General features: G+C 35.9%; 2 protein-coding genes across 7 annotated transcripts in view; both read right to left on the bottom strand.

Moving 5' to 3' along the window:
• The window catches only part of LOC139691574 (caprin-1-like), a 29,344-nt gene extending 16,991 nt beyond the window's left edge, over positions 1-12,353 (bottom strand). For both annotated transcript variants that reach the window (XM_071589453.1, XM_071589454.1), the window contains exons 1-4: positions 12,201-12,353; positions 11,282-11,524; positions 4,023-4,184; positions 380-577 (exon numbers count right to left, since the gene is read on the bottom strand). In XM_071589453.1, the coding sequence (XP_071445554.1) occupies positions 380-577; positions 4,023-4,184; positions 11,282-11,524; positions 12,201-12,314 (717 nt within the window). In that variant the 5' untranslated portion in view covers positions 12,315-12,353. The remainder of the gene's footprint in view (positions 1-379; positions 578-4,022; positions 4,185-11,281; positions 11,525-12,200) is intronic.
• A 4,565-nt stretch (positions 12,354-16,918) lies between these two features.
• LOC139691580 (glutamine and serine-rich protein 1-like) overlaps positions 16,919-18,925 on the bottom strand; it is a 52,842-nt gene continuing 50,835 nt past the window's right edge. For all 5 annotated transcript variants that reach the window (XM_071589468.1, XM_071589471.1, XM_071589470.1 and 2 more), the window contains one exon: positions 16,919-17,728. In XM_071589468.1, coding sequence (XP_071445569.1) covers positions 17,630-17,728 — 99 coding nt within the window. In that variant the 3' untranslated portion in view covers positions 16,919-17,629. The remainder of the gene's footprint in view (positions 17,729-18,925) is intronic.

The raw sequence follows: 18,925 nt of genomic DNA, 5'->3' as shown, positions 1-18,925 counted from the left end.
AGGTACAATACTAAATAATTTTCTAGATTCAATTTCACCAGAACAATATATTACAGCCAAGCAGTTTGCCCATTACTCTTTACCAAAGCTAATATTTGAATGACAACTGTAAATTTCAAGTGAAAGATTTGGTTGGCACATCTGAATCAGCTCAGCTGACTTAACAACACTATAAACTTATCAAAAGGAAAGCAGAGAAATAATACAACAAGTCAAATCAAACTTAATACAAAGAATTGTTAATTAATACAGCACGAACATTCCATCCGAGCAGTGCATTTATAAAGCTTACAGACCAAGCATTAGCATACTATGATAAAAAGTGGCAGTCTTAGAAGAAACCATTATAAAAAGGGACACTAGACCAATTCACACATACCTGCTGAATAGCAATTTCCTCGGTTACTTCTTCACTGGCAACTACTTCCTGCTCATCCTCCGGGCTTTGGTCAAAGTAACCACAAGTGTGGATTTTTGTAATCAGTTCTTTCAAGCCTGCATATGTTGTGCCTACTACTTCCTTTGATCTTCCTTCCACGATACTAATTAGGTGCTCAGCTGCATGAGTAAGCTGCTCCTGTAAAAAGGTGATTCATACCTAATTTAAAACTTGATACTTAAGAATGTGCACTGATGAATGAAAGAATCAAAGCTTATTAATTGAGCATGTTCACTGATTACATAAAATGTGCATATTTTCACAGGAATTTTATTTGGGTACCAGTTTTGATGCACTGGCTACATCATCAAATAAACCCATTTGTCAAAACCAGTAATACCAAGGGAGTCACTATGAAACTATACATTGTTTACTTATTCATTGATCAAGGACTTCCACAGAGCTGAGTTCACTGCATGGTAGCATTCTGATGTGTAGAGTGAACAACCAAGCCTAACATTCCTAAAGCCAGGGGAGGAAGGGAGACTGATGGAATGGAGAGCATTATACGGAGGAAGGGGAAAAGTTTTGACTGCGAGCCAAAGAATTTTGACTTTCAAGAGACAATAAATTGAAATATGAGCTTTTTGATTTTTCAATTGCCGTCAGATGTAGGTTATTTGTTTTTCTCAGTTTACAACTGCATTAACTCTCAGAAAAAGTGCAACTAAATAATATCTACTCTCACAAAATGTACAGAGCCATAACAAAATGATCCTTCTCACTAATTCCAGCTGTCATGCATACCTTTCTCAAAATTTCTTGCTATTAGGTGATGCACGCAGTTATCGTTCATCAGAAATAAAAAAAATTTACAATGAATAAGCATTTCATTACTACACAAAATGATCATATAGTGATACTGTATGCAAATAATTTTGAATACTGCCACACTCCAAAAAACTTTTTTTGTATATTATCCCCAAGATCTTACAAAATATAACTTTTTGCACAGTATGGTTTTTGTTTTTATGTGCTCTTGTGGTAGTTTAATGAAGTAGTTTAATTTAGGTTTGCCCTGAAAGTAATGTCAGTCTATTACAAATGTCCGGGTGGATGCATTGAACCCTGCGTTTAGGTCTTATGAGAACTTGCACATAAAATTTAGAGTTCACAGTGGTTCCAGGTCCTACAAACTCGCGCTGAACCAATCCGTGGATATCACAAAACACAATGAGCATGATCTTGACCTTTGATTGACTCATCTTGGCTTTCTTCGGGCGAGGGGACGCTGACTAGTGCCACTGCAATGACGTCGTCCAATAATTTGGGATCACATTTGCACATGCCAAGGTTTCCTTGGCACATTTCAACGCGGCTTTTACTTTGGGTTTCCAGTGAACACTTTCGGAACCATTTTTGAGTACACAATCCGCATGCCAATATGGTTCATAATGATCTCAAACTTGAGCTTTCAAATAAAGCGATAAGTTGCACCTCTTCCAAATACTCTCCTGTGTTAATATGCCCTCTTGCTCTTTTCTCCATGTACCCATTACAATACATTTTTGTGATAGCCTTAGCATTTTAAAATTACAATTCTTAGCATTACCAAAATGTCTCATGATAGGAGAGAAGGGCTCGTCAGAACAGGATTGGATATTTGCTACTCTGAAGCTTAAGGCATACATGAAGGACAGCTCTCCTTTGCTTGTTCCGATATAGGTTCCTGCATAATGGTACTAAGGGGAAGACAGCCAAAAACGTTTTGCACAAACGCTACCCAACCCACATAAAAATTAGTCCTTATCACAATGCAGCATCTTCGTTGAGAGAAGCCAAAAATGGCTGAAATATGTATCAACTGGCTTTGTGCTACATTCATTTTCCCCTAAAATTTAGTTTCACATTGTGGCCATATACTTTGCTAGTATGCGACAGGCACAGTGCCATTAGTTCCTTAACGCTTATGTCATACAGCTAAGTTGAATTTCATCTCTTCCCTCAAGTAGGCAATTTATCAAGGAGCAAATTCTCTGGCCTCTATATCCTGAAAGCCTAGCTAATAAAGGATTGGTGATGTAACAGCTCTTATTAGCCTGAATAAGTGACTTTTTTAGCCGTTGTCAACACTGTTTTGAGTTCAACGGCATTTTAGTAAAATCAATTTGTTACCACCAATTCATTGAGGAAATTTTCCATAATGCACTTCAAATGTTTACATTAAAATAGGTCCCCACTTAAAAAATTAACATTTTATAGGATTATTGATCAAGAAATACTACCTTGATCAAAAAGTTCCCGGAATAACCACCGTGTGGCGCTCCCATCGTTCCGATTTGAGTTCTGTTTTTTTTGTTAAATTGGTACATCTGTTGTTGATATTCCCTTTAAATCTTAGTGTCATAACTTGACATTTGCAAAAGTTACGTAGCCAAGAGTACATCTATCTCTGTGTGTGTTGGCGATTTTTTACAATTGCAGAAATGGATTTAAATTTGCAACAACGAACTTGTATTAAATTTTGCGTAAAAAACGGATTTAGTGGCGCACGGACGTTGGAAATGTTGGAAAAGTGTTTCGGCAACGATTCTCTAAAAAAAAACGGTCGTTTACCAGTGGCACGAGCGGTAAGATGATGAACGCAGTGGCAGACCATCGACATCGAAAGTCGGTGAAAAAATTGATAAAGTAAAAGAAATCTTGGTCGATAACCGCAAATTAACCATCAGAGAAATAGCGGAGGACTTGAACATTGCCTATGGATCCGCCCAAGACATTGTGGTTAATGATTTGGGTTTCCGTCGTGTAGCAGCAAAGTTGGTTCCAAAAGACCTCAATTTCATGCAAAAAAGAGACCGTGTTGACGTCGCAAAAGACATGATTTGCGAGGCTGAATCCGATCCCACATTCATCAAAAGGATCATTACTGGAGACGAGACGTGGGTTTATGAGTACGACACGCAATCCAGACATCAGGCAAGTGAATGGCGTTCACCAAATGAGCCGAGACCAAAAAAACCACGTCGTTTTCAGTCAAAAAAGAAGGCAATGCTGACGGTTTTCATGGATTACAACGGTGTAGTGCATCATGAATTTTTGCCAGAAGGCCAGACAGTAAACAAAGAGTATTATTTGGGCGTTATGAGACATTTGCGTGAAGCAATTCGCCGAAAGAGACCAGAAATGTGGGCAGAAAACTCGTGGATTTTGCACCATGATAACGCACCGTCGCACAGTGCTATCATTATTCGTAATTTTTTGACGAAAAATGCAACAAATACCATCCAACAGCCACCGAATTCACCTGATTTGGCTCCCTGTGACTTCTTTCTGTTCAATCGAGTTAAAAAACCATTACGGGGAACGCGTTTTAGCAGCCGAGAGGAAGTAATGGAAAAATCGCAGGAAGCACTGATGGACATACCGAAAACCGACCGTAACCTTTGCAAATGTCAAGTTATGACACTAAGATTTAAAGGGAATATCAACAACAGATGTACCAATTTAACAAAAAAAACAGAACTCAAATCGGAACGATGGGAGCGCCACACGGTGGTTATTCCGGGAACTTTTTGATCAAGGTAGTATATTCTATTATTGGGTGGAACAGCACCAGAACAACTTGGAACAAGTTTTATACCTGATAAGGAGGCATGTTCTCTTCAGGAATATGTTTGGGAGATAAGAGGAGGTAAAGGTCATCAAGGTTCTTGATTTCTTCCATCGTAAGCTGCGCTGCTCCTTGTCTTGCAGCCAAAAAATCTTCTCTAACAGTATCCTGACCAACATTAAGCAGCACCTCCTACAGTCACACAAAAGAAAAATAGCTGTCAATAATAATACTACAAAAATCATATCATTGTCCAAAATATAATAACTGAAGCTTTTTTAGTATATTTATCAAATATAAAGAAAAACATTCATTCAAAATGTCTATCCATTTTAAGACTTAATTTCTATATTACCCATTAAAGCCTCAGGTGATTGAATATTTGATGAATACCCAAAAACATTTCACTCAAGGTACTAAGCCAATGATTAAATGTTAATGTGTTAGCCATGCACAAAAATAAAAAAAAATTGTAAGACAATTACGGAAAATGTACGCAAATAATTGTCTTCACACTGTCCTCATTCTTCCACTAATATATTTTTATTTCATACTTCAACAACCTGATGCAATAATGAAGACATCTAGGTTCCGATCCATTAACAAAAACATTCGACTGCACATAGAATACAGTTCCCATTACATGAATGAGAATAACATATTTTACAAATGAGGAAAACTCATTGAGAAAACATAAAACCATCAATGTCAAAATCACAACAAAAAAAATTCAGAGAGCACTAGGGTCAAGAAACTTAATGATCCTTTCCCAGTGACCATGGTTTAACTCAATTGGTTTCCTATGTTGCAAACCTTCCTAACAATATTATAGATAAACTACAAGAGTAAATGAATATTGAACATAAAATTTCAAGGAATTTATTTTAATACACCATGCCATTTGTTAAGGGATTAATGGAGTGACCTTTTCCTCATTTTCAATAATCTTTCAATTCATCCTAAAAGATCCTCCTCAATAATTAAACTGAGTTTAAATAAAAAGCTGAAAATATTTGCAAGAATGATAGAGTGCAATTTATCCCATGTTTTCCAAAACCATAATAAGATTAGGGACAATGTATTAATGGAAAAAATTTCACTTCAAACTTTGACGTTACATTTTGTTAGCCAAAGAGGTCCAAGTGAAGACCACCATCTTGTAATATCCCTAATTATCCCTAACAAAAAAATTCTTAGCATAAAAATATTTTCATATGCAATAATTAAAATTTATTTCCTACAGAATAATTTATCACTCCAATAATACTTATTTACTCTTAGCCCCTTCACTGCAAAAAAACCCTCTAATTATTCCTCTTTCCATCTCGCCTCATACCAGCCCAACATAGCTACAGTTCCTCTCTCCATCTCATGCTCAAATTTTTCAACATCACTGTTTAAGTATCATCCTAACATTTTAAGTCCCTGTTCTAACTGATTTGACACTCTTCTGCAAATTCTTCACAGCTCTGTAAATTCTGCTTCACAGACTGTGGGTACCAACAATGTTTTTCATCGCAGTCCCAACGGAACACTCTTAACAAGTACTTAAGAAGATGTGTGTAAAGATGAGCCTTCTCAGATCAACTGATTCTTTGTCTCCTCGCATATCATTTCCCTGGATTTTGGGGAGCTGATTTCCATTAAAACTAATAATGTGACTTGAGCTGTTTCAGCAAACAAAGAAGAAGAAGAGGGAATGAAAAAGTCTATGATAATTTCAATAACCTCTTTGGTAAATTAATGGCACATTCAATAGACATGAGTCATAAAAGTTTAGGTAGAGTTAGCATGACTATAGAAGTTTTTGGTCTTCCAAAGTTAAAATTCAAACGTCTACATACAATATGAACACAGATCATTTAAGGGAAAACTGTCAGGGCACATCAAAAACCATCAACCAAAAACAGTCAAGGTTGTTTTTAATCTTGAGTCAACACCCCTTCAATCCTTCACCATACAGACCAGTGTCCTTGTTTGATCTTTCATTTCTAACACTAAAAGAATTACCTTCCTTTACCAACAAATTCTAATCCTTTTTAAATACAAGAAACACACAACTTCTATTTAGTTTCTCTATTTTCACTATGTCTTGCAAATACAGTGATAATTTGAGAACTCAAGTCAGCCATTACTCTATTTTTATTTGAAAACTTATTGCATAACATTTTATTGTAAGGGTATTCATGCAATCATTGCCCCTTGTTTGATGAAATCATACCATCCATTTGCTCAATTTATTATCAACATTATGAATTGCAATATAAACTTGTGAATAGGTTATATCAAGCATTTACTTGAAAAATATAATTTTACTAATCCAATGTTAAGTCAACACTAGATTTGTTCTAAATTAATGCATTAAGCTCAGTTAACTCCAGTGAATTAATTTTTCATTACAACTACAACTAGAGAATGCAAACTCAAATTTGTAAAAACAAAAAGAATTGAAATATATTGTCAATTATTTATGATACGTGCCTAATTCCTTTTCACTAAAAAGCTTTCAAGAGACATTCGTTTTTGCCAACACTTCAAATTTGGTGAAAAGTGACTCAGAATGATCGTTCAACTTTCGTCGTGCATTTCCACTGCCTTACTAGGGCAATACCTCACCCGCATGGTATGATGCAAGTTTCCCATGACAACCTCTTCAAAATTTGTATGCTGTACTGGAGTTAAACATTTCTAGAGGGCTTGTGGAGTTTCCGAAAAATGTAAGGATTTGATTTCCAAATTGCCACTTGCATTTGTGCAAAATAGCAGTGTGAAATGGCCTTCCATTGTCTCGTGGAAGGGCAATGCATTAGCTTCTACTGTTACATCCACAAATATAGGTTCACTTTGGTATTTTATTCCCATAAAGAACAGTTTCGTCACAATTAAGACACACTGTGGCAGGTAGCCATTAAGACTCTACGGCTTTTTCAAGTCTGAAGATATCTGCTGCCTTAGACTCTGAGCTTGATTCTTCCCCTAAGCTTCTTGAACCACAGACTGCTCTCCTTAAATACTTGTTCTGCAGTTAATGATCCTGAAATCTTATCAACAGTGTCGACAAAAATAACTTTCCCTTTCTTACTAATAATATTCTTGTTAATGGTGATGCATTGCTATTACTTTTCATTAATGCAAATGAACAGCAACCTTTCAACATCGTTGAGAATACATAACCATTGTGTAAATACTCTTGTCACTTATTTGAAGCATCTATCTCGTTAGCCTTAGCCAGTGTTCTTGAAGAAAAGGCCAACCATTGATGTACACACACACGCACATTTTTCCTGATTTTCAATGACTTTACTTTTGATTTCCACAGTTATTTTTTATTTTTATTCTCTTATGGCTTTCTTCAAATGGATTTTTCTTTGGGGACAGTTTTGAAACTATGGACAAAAAAAATCACCAACAATATGTTAAAATATAAGTTTGGAAAAATGTATGATCCCTAGTGACACTAAGATGCTAGCAGAATGAGTGCAAGGGAGGAGCTGCCATACCAGGCACGGAATACAGGTAATTCCTCTCCTCGTCATGCAAAACATCACTAATTTAGCAAGTTGTTTTTGGGATCAATATTTTGGCTAATAACATGAATCACTTGCTGTGTGAGGTACTTGTTAATCCAGGTTTCACTGTAATTAATATATATCTGAATTATTTTAGTCCATTGACGGTACTGAAAATTATCATCAATAGTAAGATTTATGTGACTGCTGAAATTCACCACCAGTGGTACATATACCACCCAGATGGAACTGCAACAATTATTTGCTTTTACCACTGCACTGCAGCAATTGGACATCAGTAGTTTTTGCAGTAAGAGAAGTCCTAAGTCACATTATTATAGGGTGGTAATGGCAGTGAATTTCAGTAAGTGACATTGTAAACGTCCAACCAACACATAAAATAACATTTTATTTAACTTACTATTAACCTCTCCTTTGTGCTTGAGCCAGCCCTAGACTTTTTTCGTCCAAATTTTGAGTTCAAACGTAGGAACAAATAATTTCATAATTGTTAATTGTACACCCCAAACTTCTGGAGTTCAACATTATTTGGCTTGAGTCCACTTACCTCCATTTTAGGGGAATTAAGTTTCAGAATCCCAGTTTGGATATGTTGCATGATATTTTAACAGGATTAACAGCCTATTTGCATACAATTACAACAGACCATTAGCAGATTGATCAATGTCAAAAGGCAAGCAGTGCTTCTGAGATCCAGTGAAATGGGAAGTAGAAATAATTCCAATCGTTGCAATTTAAATATCTTTAGAGCACAGGCACTAACCCATTTATTTGACAACACACACTGTTAATCAACTTGATCATGCCTTTCTTACTATGAAACATTCCAATACCATGTATGCCGAGCTGAATATCCACCAAGAAATATTTAAACAGGAAATGGATTGTAAAATATTTTTATCTCATCTTCCAGGGTTAAGTCCCCTTCTAGCCTACTCTGCCACCTTTATAGGCCAGCTATTCCAGTATCAATCAGAAGTTATCTTCCAAGATATGGTGTTCAATGGTTCATTACAAATATTGCATATTACATGGAATGAACTTCCACTTAGTCATTAATCCCTCAGTTTTTTTCATATTACCCCTAGTAACATTATTTCTTACTTGTCCAGCCTATTTAAGATTTCAGGATTTTATTTATAATCTACTTTTAACTGATGGGCACTGACTATACAACAGTACAATGATACATTCTTTACAAGGAGTACCCATCTATATCTCCAGGCATTTCCCATATGTACATAGACCTAATTTGTTGGAAACAGGAGTTTGTCATTATCACACTTTTCTGCAGCAAACAGTTGTTTACAGTGGTTATTCATAATTCCTAGACCATTGCCTACCAACACATTACAATGCCTCATACAAGATGTTTTCTTCCTGACACATTACTATTTCTTATAATTGACCATTATAACTTTCCTTCTAGTGACTAATAACAAAAAACACACCCCAATTAACACTAAATTGGTTGTGTCTGCTTTTATCTTCTACCAATAGTAATAATAAAAATAGCTTTATTGGTCCTGAAGATATAAAAATACACATATATGACCCTTGACTCATTCTCCTAACTGGTCTATTTCAAATTAAAAATATATTCTCTTCTCCTTAGCCTTCTATTCAATAGTCTTACAGCAACATGTCATTACACTCAAGTCCAACAAGTCCACAAACCACTTAAATATCAAGGGTCATGAGAGGAACACAAAGGTTTACCGAAGATGAAATATTCTAAATTGGTCACCACTTAAAACATTCAATTACATATTTAAGAATAAATAGCAAGAAATATAATTCAGTATGAAATAAGTGATGTTTGATTCGAATAGAACAAAATTTACCTCACTGGCAGAACAGTGACCAATAGATTAATATTCTGACAATCTCACAAACTGAAATTTATATTGAACACAGAAATTTTGAATATCAGAGCATGTTCACATGACACCTTGCTGATAAAAAGACAAAATTTACTTCAATAATAGCCACAGAAAAACTGTGATAGTTATATAAGGTCAGAGAGTTTGTAAAAATTATATCGCTAAGATTTTGAGAAAAATTCACAAAAAATAATTACTATATTACAGTTTTATTAACCCTGTCTACGAAATAATAGATGAAACCATTGTTGATTTAATTTCAGACACTATTTGCCCAACATTTTTGAGTAAAATCAACCTAGACGCTCAATACGATAGTATCTCTAATTTTTTCATCAAGTCATGGTATGCATGTGAAAGTAAATTTATTTCATCACAAATGAACAATTATTTCCAGGAGAAAATAACTCATTATCATACTAAGATATTTTCATACTCCCCATATATATATTATATCATCTTAAGATTATATCATATATTACATCATCTTAAGAATTAACAGGAATGGTATATTTCAAATAAAATGAGAAAAAACCTGTTTATTTGAATGATTGTTACACCATAAGACTTTCCAACTTGGCATGAGTACACCTAAAAACTATTAAAAGACAATATTTCATGTCAGACATGATCCTAAAACTTTGCCTTTAAAAAACTGCATTTAAAATAGTCTACGTTAGAATTAATGTAAACCATCAGCGTTACAGAAAACTGTTAACAAACCAGCCCCACACACCCACAGTAATGCATAGCACACTGGGTTGGTGGCAACTGTGACACAAACTTAAGCCACAGGCCCACCTCACACACACAGGTTGGATGGGTGGTGATAGTGTCAAGTGAACAGGGAAAAACATGTTATAAAGCAAATCATTTGAAGAAAAATCACAATCATATTCAAAGGATAACTGGTAGATAATTTTGGCTAGAACATTACATGTGAATCATGTCGAAATGAGCTCTATGCCTCCAAGGTCATATCATTCGGAGCAGGAGTAACAATCTCACCACCTCTGAAAAATCTTTCATTTTTTAGCAAAATAGTGGATTTGTAAAGGCCAAAAATTACAGAAGCCATTGAACCAAAGGGCACTGAGATGAATTATGCACGAGGAACGCTGGAATTAACATGCTTAGTAATCCTGAGAACTATTAAAACGGTCAATTTCATGAAAATATGGTTGGATCGAAACTATTTCACTCACCCAAAGATATCTATAGTCAGCTGCCACTACTTACCTTTAATTCGTTAGGACAGCAACTTAATTAGTCGCTACAATTAGTACTCCAGCAGTTAGCCAAATTCTTTTCATCCACTTTTGAAAGCGAATTTAATAAATGAAATGGAAAACATCAACAAAACTATTAACACTAGTTTCTCGGTATTAATATTTCCCCAACAAATGATATTATGCAACGAAAAAAACTTGGAAACAATTTTTAAATAATCAGGACAAAGAAAAAGTGTAACCATAAGAATATTGAAATATCAGCTAGAGCTAAACCCTGAGCAGACATTGTGCTCGGCAGTTTGCCACCACAAACATTCCCGATTTTGATTAAGAATAATGTAATGGGAATAAGTGACACCGGTAACTAAGTGCTATGAAGCTTACGTCGTCCCTACTCATTTGGTTTTTGCAATATTGGTAGGAATGAACATTGAAGGCCATTAGGAAATCCAGCACCTCAAATCTTATTCGCCAAAGGTAAGGAGCATGAAGTAAAATATCAAGTAAATTCACTGCATTAATTGAAGTCCTAGAGGCATTACTTCAGGGGAAAATATACCAAGTATTGCAAAACAGGGTTTACAAGGAAAATTACTCAATGGTAAACTGTACTTAAATCTACAAAAAAACATGATATACTTCACCTGTATCACTAATATTTCTTTAATCCGGTTGATTTCCTGCTGAGATCTCTCTAGTTGTTCTTTTCGTTGTTGCTTTTTTAAGGCCTTGGCAGCATCAGAGGCAATACCGTTAAAATTTTTACTCAGTTCCCGAGCAAATTCTAAAGTCTGAATGACCTCATCGTACTTGGCAACAGCAGAAAATTGATCACTATTAAGTTCTTTACCATTCTTCTGCTCTTCTTTGTAGGCCTCGAGCTTTACCTGGTGAAACACGAGGAAAATCATTTACATTACTAGCAGACAACTTCTCAAACCGTGCATGACAATCCTCAACGGCGTGCCAAACAATGAAATGTTATTTCTCGAGTTGCCCATGGAAACACACCCTATTAATGCACCACTACTAATTTGGGATGATAAAATTTTCGCCGATTTTTTCACTTAGAACTGGGCTAAACACAAATACGGAGATCCATTTAAAAATTTGATTCATATAAGAACCGACAACCATGCTTACGTCAAAAGTGATTCGACTAACCTTGAGAAATGGCAAGAATTGGTACTAGTTTAGTACGAAACTGATGGAATTTAGCTATGCATCGGTATGCAAAGCTTACTTCGGGCTACAAATCGGCATTTCGGAAATAGAGATAACACTTCGTAACAACTAGACGGACTATTTCTAATTCCTTAGGCAGCACAGGACCGCCATGTTATCCCAACTCTGTGCCTGCTATCAAGGCCTTCTTCCAGGCACTCCATGATTTATTTCTTCCAAGATCGAAAATTCATCCATTTATATAAAATTCAACTGAAGACCAAATAATAATTCTAGTGGAAGCACATGGCAAATATGGCGGACTGTTTTTTCCCCAATGACAGGTGAACGAATGCCCATGTAATGCCAAAACTTGAACAACTATCAAAGAAAACTTACCTTCCTTTTCTCCAAATTACGTATTTTGTGCTCGATTACAGTTATGGCTTGACGTAAAGGGTCTACGGCCTCCGTAGAGGCTTGTTTTTCTAGCTTCGCAGAGGCTGAAGGCATCCTTCAAAGCGCAACAACTAGATGTGTTTAGATATGACACACATCTGCCGTGTGAGTGCGCAGCGGTACGCAGAATCATCCTACGAAAGTCAAATATAGTCAGTTAAGCAGTTATTTTTCAAGCGTTATCTTAAAATGATTCACATATCACTTTTGGAGCAATTGGAATTTTTTGAAATTATTCATGATTTAAAATTTTCTATTTATCATACACTTAAATTCTTGTAAAAGCTGCAAATAAGAAATGGTGTACTGATGCGCTTGATGTAATCAGGTTTGAACATGAATGGAATATCCATGGAAGAAAAAAAAGGTAGTTGCACGCCACACACAAAGAAATTTGGGTACAAGGAAAATACGCCAATTTAGTGGTAAAATATCACACGCAACGAAAACTATCGAAAATTCTAAATACACTGAAAGCACGTTTTGCTTTATGTATAATGCCATTGATGGGTAGTAAGTCTCAGTTGTAGTATCGAGGGAGTATTCCTATGATACATTCTGGCATTTATTTTTTTGCATTATGGTCCAACTGGCATAGCCCATGGAGTGATGATGTGTTACTGTCTCGTACAACAACATAGGCCTAGTAACTGTCGTACTCTGCACGAAAGCCAGTGATGGCCGTTATTTGAATTGTCCCCACCAACAAGTGCAACATGACAAGTTAAGTGTTGAAGAAGCTCGGCCAGCTGTTATATTTCGAGTATAATTCGTCCATTTGCTGGAAGGGTATTCGACATGTATGATTGTGATAAGATAAAGCTTCACGAATTTGGGACATTTAACGTGGTAGCAGTGTCATAAATTTGTTGGGGTGAGGCGATATTGCAACCACGCATATGGATGAAGTCTATAACCCTTTTCCGTTGTCATCAAATTGCTATCAAAGTTGTATAGAATTGCCAAGTATAGACATAAGTATGTAGCCCGTTCATAAACTTATCGTTGTCTACTGGGAACAAGAATTTAGAACTTGATCGAACTATTTTTCTCGAGCTCCTGGCCAAATTGGGGTGTTATGATTTAAAAACATTGGAAGGCAGATAACGAAAACTGATTGGTGTGAAGGAATTGTTGAACGGTCACTGCTATTCAGCCAAATGTAATATACGTTATTGAAAAACGGCACCGAATAAGCCAGTACATTGATTTGAATGCATGTGCTGTTAGACATTTCTTTGGAACATTATGGAGTGTTCAAGAGGTGTATTGGCATTTACAATTACTCTCTTGCTTTCAGTGTGGAAAAGCTGCCGAAATGACGTGTTCTTCAGTTTTTTTACTTGCTATTTATATGAAACAAGTGCCCCCCAATGAGTTTCAAATAAGCCACAACTTGCCAGGTCTCGTGCGGGTCAAGTTATTAGAAGTTAGAAAACTCGCGTACGTGTAGTAGAACTTGAATTTGCTACCATAAGGTCAGCAGACTGTTGTTCTCTCCACCATAGTAGCCCTCGTGAAGAAAAAGTGGAGTAATTTTTTTTAGTGTAAATAGCTTTTCAATGAACATACCTGTTAATTAGATAATATTAAGTATTATAGGTGCCAAAATGTGATTTACGTTGTGTTAGGGGTCATTAATTACCCAATTAATGGTTTTCGGGAAATCATATCTACGGTGTGTACGGTAGTAGATATCACCACATTATGATTAGATATTAAGTGTAGAACTTACATATTTCTGATGCCAATTTTTCCACGAACGACGAGGAGTCAAAATCATTGAGCAGCTATGGTAGGGAAAAGGTGGTTTTCTTTATACTTCTAAGTAGTTTAGTCTGATGTCATTATTCCTCCAACCTTTATTTATTATTCTTCTTGTTACTAGAAGTTAGTCTCACCTGTGTAAAGAAGTATTTCACTCTCATATGCTTTTGAATGTACCTTTTAGTTACTTTTACCTACATTATTGTTAACAATGTTGAAAAGTTCAATGTAGGTTCCCATTCTTACAGATTTGTTTAACATATATGGCCTTAATATTCATTCCACTTGACCAAATTATTTGCCCCATTAAGCTAAGCCACTCAGTTGCCGGGGTAATGGTTTCGAAAAAGCGTTTGATAGAGTGAATTGGGAAAAACTAATGAGTATATTGCAGAAAATAGGAATAGATTGGAGGGAAAGGAGGCTAATCCGCAACCTGTACATGTCTTAGACTGCTCAGGTACGGGTGAGAAATGGGGAGTCAGGATGGGCAGTGTTAGGAAGGGGTGTAAGGCAGGGTTGCCCATTATCAACGTTGCTGTTCAACCTGTATGCAGAGAAAATGATGAAAGAGGCATGGGAAGAACTCGAGGTAGGAATGAAAGTGGGCGGGGAATTCGTAAAATCAGTTAGGTTTGCTGATGACCAAGCTCTAGTTTGTCAGTCAGCCAAGGGGCTGCAAGCATTGCTGAGTGTATTGGAAATTCAGTGCGACAGGTATGGGATGAGAATCAATATTAATAAAACAAAGGTTATGCGATTTTCTAGAAAGAAAAAGGCCAAGCTTAACATTAAAATAGGAGGGCAAAAACTAGAGCAGGTAGAACAATTTACGTATCTCGGTAGTGTTTTAGACCAACACGGTCAAAGTCGTAGGGACATAAGGAGAAGAATTGCGCTAGGCAAAGAGGCTTTCACAAGGAGGAGGGAGGTGATGACAGGGACTTTGAGTAAGGATGTTAAGAAAAGACTCGTAAAAACTTTGATATGGAGCGTAGCTATGTACGGTGCGGAAACGTGGTCATTGAAACAGGAGGATAGACGTAGATTGGAGGCTTTTGAAATGTGGGCGTGGAGAAGAATGGAGAAGGTGAAATGGACAGAGAAGAAAGCAAATGAGGAAGTACTTGGTATGGTGGGCGAAGAGAGGGGTTTGTTGGGAGTAATCCTATGGAGGCAGGAAAAGTGGATGAAGGGGGTGTTGACCGGCAGTGGGATGTTGAAGACTGTGATAGAGGGTAGAATGTTGGGCAAAAGGGGAAAGGGAAGGAACAGGATAGGGATGTTGGATGTGATGAAGGGAGGAAGAAAGTACTCAGAGATGAAGAGGGACCTGATATAGAGTAGGATGATGGATTTTGTGTTTTGTTAGGAGTAATAATATATATATTTGTGTGGTAGTTGTGTCCATCCAAAAACCTACCTTAACCAGTAGATTACCTTAAAAAAAAATATTTCAGCTTATTTGTGCATCAGGAACCATTTAGTCAATGAGGTACAGTGAATATTCTCACAAAGAAAAATTTCAGACTAAGTCCTTAGCATTTTGAAAGAGATTTAATTTTTTATAAGAATAAGTTGAGTTGACACTTAGACGTAAAAAATCATGTTGAATATCAGTTATGCTCAGGAAATGTTTTAATTGTAAAAGAAACATACACGTTATTCAAAATCATGATTTTATTTAAAATATTATAAGGAAATTACAGTTCTCAAGAATCTTTTTATGCATGAAAAAAATATAGAGTAGGGAAATGAAAAAGGAAAATTACTTCATAAACAGTGTTTATTCTGAAAATTACAGGAATCTTGTTATGTTACGAGCATTATTTATAAGAAATACTGTGAAACTAATACCTCCTTTAAATTTTATAATCGCAGTCATCAACCAAAAATTTGGATTCATAGGCGAGGATACAGCTGACCGAGTACAGAGCCCAAGGGTATGTGGTTTCCCAGGAAGATATGGTACCTGAAAAATCACACCACTTAGCTAAGGGTGCCCAAAGAGGCATGCCCGAGAATTGAACCCTCTGGTCAGCATACCAGCCTTTTACCTATAGACTACCACATCCTCCAAATTTGTATTTGATGTTTCTACTGGAGAGAAGTCATAAATATCTGTTATTTTCAGCACTTGGGAACTCTTTGCTACACTAATTAATGCAAGGTAATCTACGAAGCATAGGTATGTCTTGGATGGTCCCTGATGACTATTATGGTTTCGCATGTCACCTTTTATATTTGTTACATCAGTTTACCCCCATACTTCTCTTTATATCTATAATGAGATTTTTAGATAATATGTCCCTGCTCATTCAAATGCACAGCCCTTATTTATTTTTTTCTTGGAACAAAAACCTGGATAATTTTAGTTTAAATCCTGTAGAAAAATTTTAGTAATGCTTGATCACAAAAGAAGATATTGTGAAAATACTAAAGGAACTAGATGTCAACTGATTAAAATAGTTCTGAAATATTTATTTCAATTCATGAGCTTCCACTAAGCACCATTAAAATAAAAAAATCATGTTTCAAAGTATTGTACTTTTTCAGTACAAACATGTGATCAAGCTGATCAGGAATCATAGTAAACCATGCATTAGTCAAACCATCTTAATATATTTTGTTTTAGAAAAAGGTGCCTGTCTGATGTTAATGACAGCACATTAGAATTATCTTAGAAATGGGGAGGAAGTTCATATCTTATAGATAAGTTAAGCATTATTACAAAGGAGGGGTGCCAAAAAGTTCATAGATGGACTTACGTGACTTAACGATGACCCCTCTGATGCTTTCGCATTCATCACATAGTGGAAAAGAACCAGCATGGTTCATATTTCATCTCTCTGGTGCAGGTAACATCAACCAGGGTGACCACAATTGGTTCCACCATTAAAGCTCTAAGGGCCATTGAAAACATCAAGCCCTTGCAATATACTCTTAGCCCAATCCTAAGGCCATGGATGTAGAGGAAATGATAAAAACTTTTTATAAGCCATTATCTATCAGGGGTTAATAAATTTTGAAGTCAATTAATTTGAGAAATATAAAATAAAATTAAAACCTTTTCTTTATCTTCACAAGAGAATTACTTCTGATGTTTTAAGTCTTTGACACAAAAAAACCTTGTTCCTCCAATTATAGAGAGTTGACAATTAACACTCCACTCCCTATCACAGCAACACTTGATCAATCGTATTTTTACAAGAAAAGAAAAGGCAAAAAGAACTAATAAAAAATAAAGTGACAGAACAAATTTTAGCACTCAAAATCTGGTTGGAATTTCACTGATTGAAAAAACTCAATAAAAATATCACCAAAGCAATACTAATGCTTAACTAAGAATTAGTTGAAGCATAAAATCTGTATATGCATAGAAAAAATTACATTACATACTTCTACTCATAAAAAGAAGGCTAGGATATACACTTCTGCTTACATGAATAAATCCATGAAATACTTATAATTCGCAAAATAAACATCACATCTTTATTCATACATTCAGTTTCATTAAATGATAGCAAAAAATGTGGTAATAACAAAAAAATATACAAGTCTAAATGAATATCATCGAGACATCTACACGAAAGACATAAAATTCATTTTGTAGGAATTATCTTCTTCTCTTCCACTAATGCCTTCAAACTTCGTGACTTCATATCTGCCTGGGCCCACATCAAACTTATTTCTTGAAATTCCTGAAATATAAAACATTGATATGTTGTTTGTACATGAGGATCACTAATAGCAGAGAAATATCCGGCAAAGAAATAAAGTGGTAGAATTTGACTATTGATCTGAGGGTCTCAGGCTCTGGAACTCGGAAAACTTTCAGTCAGTATTATGTAAAACCCTTAACTCACTCTTGATACCTTAGGGTTTCAAGAATTTTGCGGGAAACACAAGTGGTACATAGAAAGGAACACATACAACTACCCAGAATGTGAGAATTTCATTCATCAAAGGCTCAGCTATAGGTAATATTTTTATCTCAATCATAACTTATTATTGTAAATCATTACCTAAAATAAATACTGTACCTGAATAATAATTATTGGTCATCTATCATTTAAGGTAGGGTTTGGATGGATACGGACAGTAAAATGGTGCCACAATAAATTTATTTACCTATCCTAACAAAACAAAACCTGACATTCAAACACTGCATTAAGTCCCTCTTCAAATCCACTTACTTCCTCCCTTCATTCCATCCAACATCCTATGACTACCCCTTCCTTGCTTGCCTAGTGTTATCCCCTCTGACACAGTCTTCAAAATCCCATTTTCAATAAAAACACTTTAAATCCATCTTTCCTGCCTCCTATCAATTTCTTCCCACAATCCAATTTATGTGGCGGCAGGGTAACGACCCCTCCTGCCAACTCAAAGGCCATGGGTTTGATTCTCACCTAGGTAGGTTTTCCTCCACCTAAGGCTTGAGTGTTGGTAATTGTCTTTAATGTAATACGTAAGAGTTAGTGGAAGAAGGGAGTATAAAGTCTCAATCTTGCCCCAATGTAGTCATAAAATAAATAAAAAGTAAATAAACAATGTCCTTTCCTTTTCACTATACCTAGCTAGCACTTCGTTTTTTTCTATTCTGTGATATGTGTACATACTGACATTATGGCACTTATCGTTTCCATCTGTTTCCTAGATTCTATACATATACTTCTGAAATTTTGTGCGGAGTTGGGTTGGTGGAGTGGCTAGTATCCGGTCTTCCTACCTCAAAGAGCCTGAGTTCAAATCCCAGAGGTGGACGGATTTTTCAATGGTATTTTGGGTGCTTACTGAAGAGCACGCCGAAGTGGAGTATGCCATCTGTCAGATGGGATGCTAAATTGTGAACACCTGGTTCCTATTTTTAACAGTAGGCTAATGCTGGCACCAGA

Source organism: Hetaerina americana, unplaced genomic scaffold (genome assembly GCF_022747635.1).
Source record: "Hetaerina americana unplaced genomic scaffold, ioHetAmer1.1.p SCAF_38, whole genome shotgun sequence".
NCBI lineage: Eukaryota > Metazoa > Arthropoda > Insecta > Odonata > Calopterygidae > Hetaerina > Hetaerina americana.
This window is presented reverse-complemented; position numbering and strand designations above follow the sequence as displayed.